We start from the raw sequence: 2,824 nt of genomic DNA on the forward strand, positions 1-2,824 counted from the left end.
CTTGAACACAGGAGGCAGAGGTTGCAGTGAGCCTAGATCATGCCATTGCACTCCAGCCTGGGCAACAGAGTGAGACTATGTCACCAGATGTTGCAGGAGAAATTCCTCTCGTGGAAGACCCCAGGAAAGGACATTTCAAGGAGGAGGGATCAGTCAACTGAGAGATGGAGGGTGAAGAGTTGGGAGAGGCCACATTTGAAGCACGGGAAGCCCTCCTGATGTATTGAGTGCCTACTGTGTGCCAGGGAAGGTGCTGGGTTATTGAGGGGAATAAGGGGAAGGCGGCCTGGGAAGGATGTGGGAGGGGCGGCCCAGGCAGAGGGAGTAGCAGGAAGCCAGGCCTGGGGAAGGGAGGAGCCCCAGATGCAGCTGGACAGCATCTGTCCCGGAGGGGGACAAAAAAGCTCCCAATGCCTGGGGCCTGACAGGTCAGCCCTGGGCTCATGTGCAATGGGAGACCTGCAGAGGGCTCAGGAAGGGAGGGATTTCTTCTCTAGTAATAAACTCACTTCAGCTGTGGCTACTGCATGGAAATGGCTTGAGAGAGGCAAGACCAGAAACACCAGCTAGGAGGCTGCGACTGCTGTCCAGGCTGGGGGTGACAGAGTGCCTGGGGACCACAGCACAGCAGGAGGGATTTCTAGGTAAGAGGAAGCCAAGGGGGACATGAGGGGTGAGTCAAGGGGGACACGGAGTCACTGGAGAGGTTGGGGAAATGGTAGAAAGAACTTGAGCAGCTGGGCGCGGTGGCTCACACCTATAATCCCAGCACTTTGGGAGGCCGAGGTAGGTGGATCACCTGAGGCCAGGAGTTAGAGACCAGCCTGGCCAACATGGAGAAACCGCGTCTGTACTAAAAATACAAAATTAGCCGGGCGTGGTGACATATGCCTGTAATCCCAGCTACTTGGGAGGCTGAGGCAAGAGAATTGCTTGAACCCAGGAGGCAGAGATTGTGCCATTGCACTCCAGCCTGGGCAACAAGAGTGAAACTCTGTCTCAGAAAAACAAAACAAAACAAAAAACTTGAGCAGTGGTGGACAGGAGATCCCAGCATGTGGCACAGGGTAAGGAGAGGCGCGGCCAGGGTCGGGCCATGGGCGGCCCCTCAGAGCTGGGGTCTCAGGCCAGAGACAGTCCTTCCAGGATAAAGGGACATCAGAGGTTTCTGCAGGATGCGGAGGAGGAAAGCCTGTGGGGCCCTTTGAGGCTCTGCAGAGAGAACTCTGGATCCAGCTGCCTCCTTCCTCAGGAAGGCTGGGGGCAGCAGGGCCCAGAGAGCCTGGCGACACCTTTCCTTCCCCCTGGTCACCTCCCTCAGCCCTGCAGGAGCTGCTGGGACAGGGGCTGGAAGCAAGCAGGGCCCCTCAGAATGACCAGGGCCACCAAAGGTGACTGTCAGGGTCGCTGTCCAGCTGTTTCCCCGGCTGGGCTCTAGGTTGGAGCCAAGGAGGGCTTGCTCCGAAACTCAAGAGTGCATCCAATGCTCTGAAAGGGCAGACCAGGGAGGGGCATACTGACCTCCAGCAGTGTTCCTGGTCCCCAAGCCCCCCACACCCTTGAGCACACCCCAGTGTCCCTCCCAGACCGCGGGCTCAGCCCTAGGAGAGCTGCTCAGGGAGCCTCCCTGTGGGTGTTTGCTCCTCCCCAAGCCGTGGCCCATTTCCCCTTCCTCGTTCCTCCTCAGCCCAAAGGCAAGAGTCGTGGAACCCCAGGATAGGATGGGACAGAACAGGACAGGGCCCCCAACCCCATCTTTATCTCACCAGCTGCTGCTGGCTGCCAAGCCTCCCCTGAATGGGGTAGGCTGGTCTGTGTGAGTAAGCAGAGGCAGGAAGTGGAGGACGACGGGAGCCTCTGCAGGGACAGTTGAGCGTGGCCTCCGAAATGGTGAGAAGTGCCCTCCCAGTCATTCCTCCTGGCTGCCCCGGGCTCTGCAACTGCAGGGTGCTGAGGCCTCAGGCCCAGAGATCTGACCCCTGCCTTCTTGCCTCTCCCCTGAAACCAGGGCCTGGTGGGGGACTCCAGAGTCCCCTCTGCCCCAGCCCCTGGGGCCCTTGATCTTAGGAGAAAACCAAGGAGAATTTGTGGCCCCAGCCCTGCCCGGGGGATGAGGACGGAAGAGGGAGTCATGACAAGAAAGATGTGGGGGCCAAAGTCCCCTCACGCCGGGGGCCCAGGGGTGGCGATCAGGGAGCAGTTCTGTGCTTCCAGCTCTGTGATCAAGGACACACCAGGCTGAAATCCTCTAGTCCTCAACCAACCCACTAGGGCACGGAGACCCATGCACCATTATCAGTAAGAAAGTCAGAGGCCTGGCCTTGCTCTTCCACATCTAGAACCTGGGTAGGTCCATCGGAGCCACAGTCTCTGCTGTCACTACTGGGCCCCCTGCCTCCCTGTGCCTGCCTGTCAGAGAAGCCTGGAGATACGCACCTGATTCCATTTAAGCAACTGTTATTTTATTTTATTGTTTTCAGGGGAAAGCATGAGTGCAGTACCCCACTACCACAAATTATGCAGCCGGGTGTCCCACACTTGGGGAAATCACAGGGGTCAGCACATCCGGGGTGCAATTGAGACGGTTTGGCTCTGTGTCCCACCCAAATCTCATCTGGAATTGTAATCCCCACATGTCAAGGGAAGGACGTGGTAGGAGGTGATTGGATCATGGGGGCACTTCCCACCATGCTGTTCTGGTGAAAGCGAGTGAGTTCTCACGAGATCTGATGCTTTTCTTGTTTGTTTTGCTTTGTTTTGTTTTGTTTTGTTTTGAGATGGAGTTTCATTCTTGTTGCTCAAGCTAGAGAGCAATCGTGCAATC

The 2,824-nt window shown here is 57.2% G+C and overlaps 1 protein-coding gene across 1 annotated transcript in view; it reads left to right on the forward strand.

Annotated features, from left to right (window-relative positions):
* The window catches only part of ZSCAN10 (zinc finger and SCAN domain containing 10), a 19,427-nt gene that overhangs the window by 13,407 nt on the left and 3,196 nt on the right, over positions 1-2,824 (forward strand). The window contains exons 6-7 of the mRNA XM_011982647.1: positions 1,322-1,391; positions 1,688-1,802. Coding sequence (XP_011838037.1) covers positions 1,322-1,391; positions 1,688-1,802 — 185 coding nt within the window. The remainder of the gene's footprint in view (positions 1-1,321; positions 1,392-1,687; positions 1,803-2,824) is intronic.

Source organism: Mandrillus leucophaeus, unplaced genomic scaffold, assembly GCF_000951045.1.
Source record: "Mandrillus leucophaeus isolate KB7577 unplaced genomic scaffold, Mleu.le_1.0 Scaffold240, whole genome shotgun sequence".
Lineage (NCBI taxonomy): Eukaryota > Metazoa > Chordata > Mammalia > Primates > Cercopithecidae > Mandrillus > Mandrillus leucophaeus.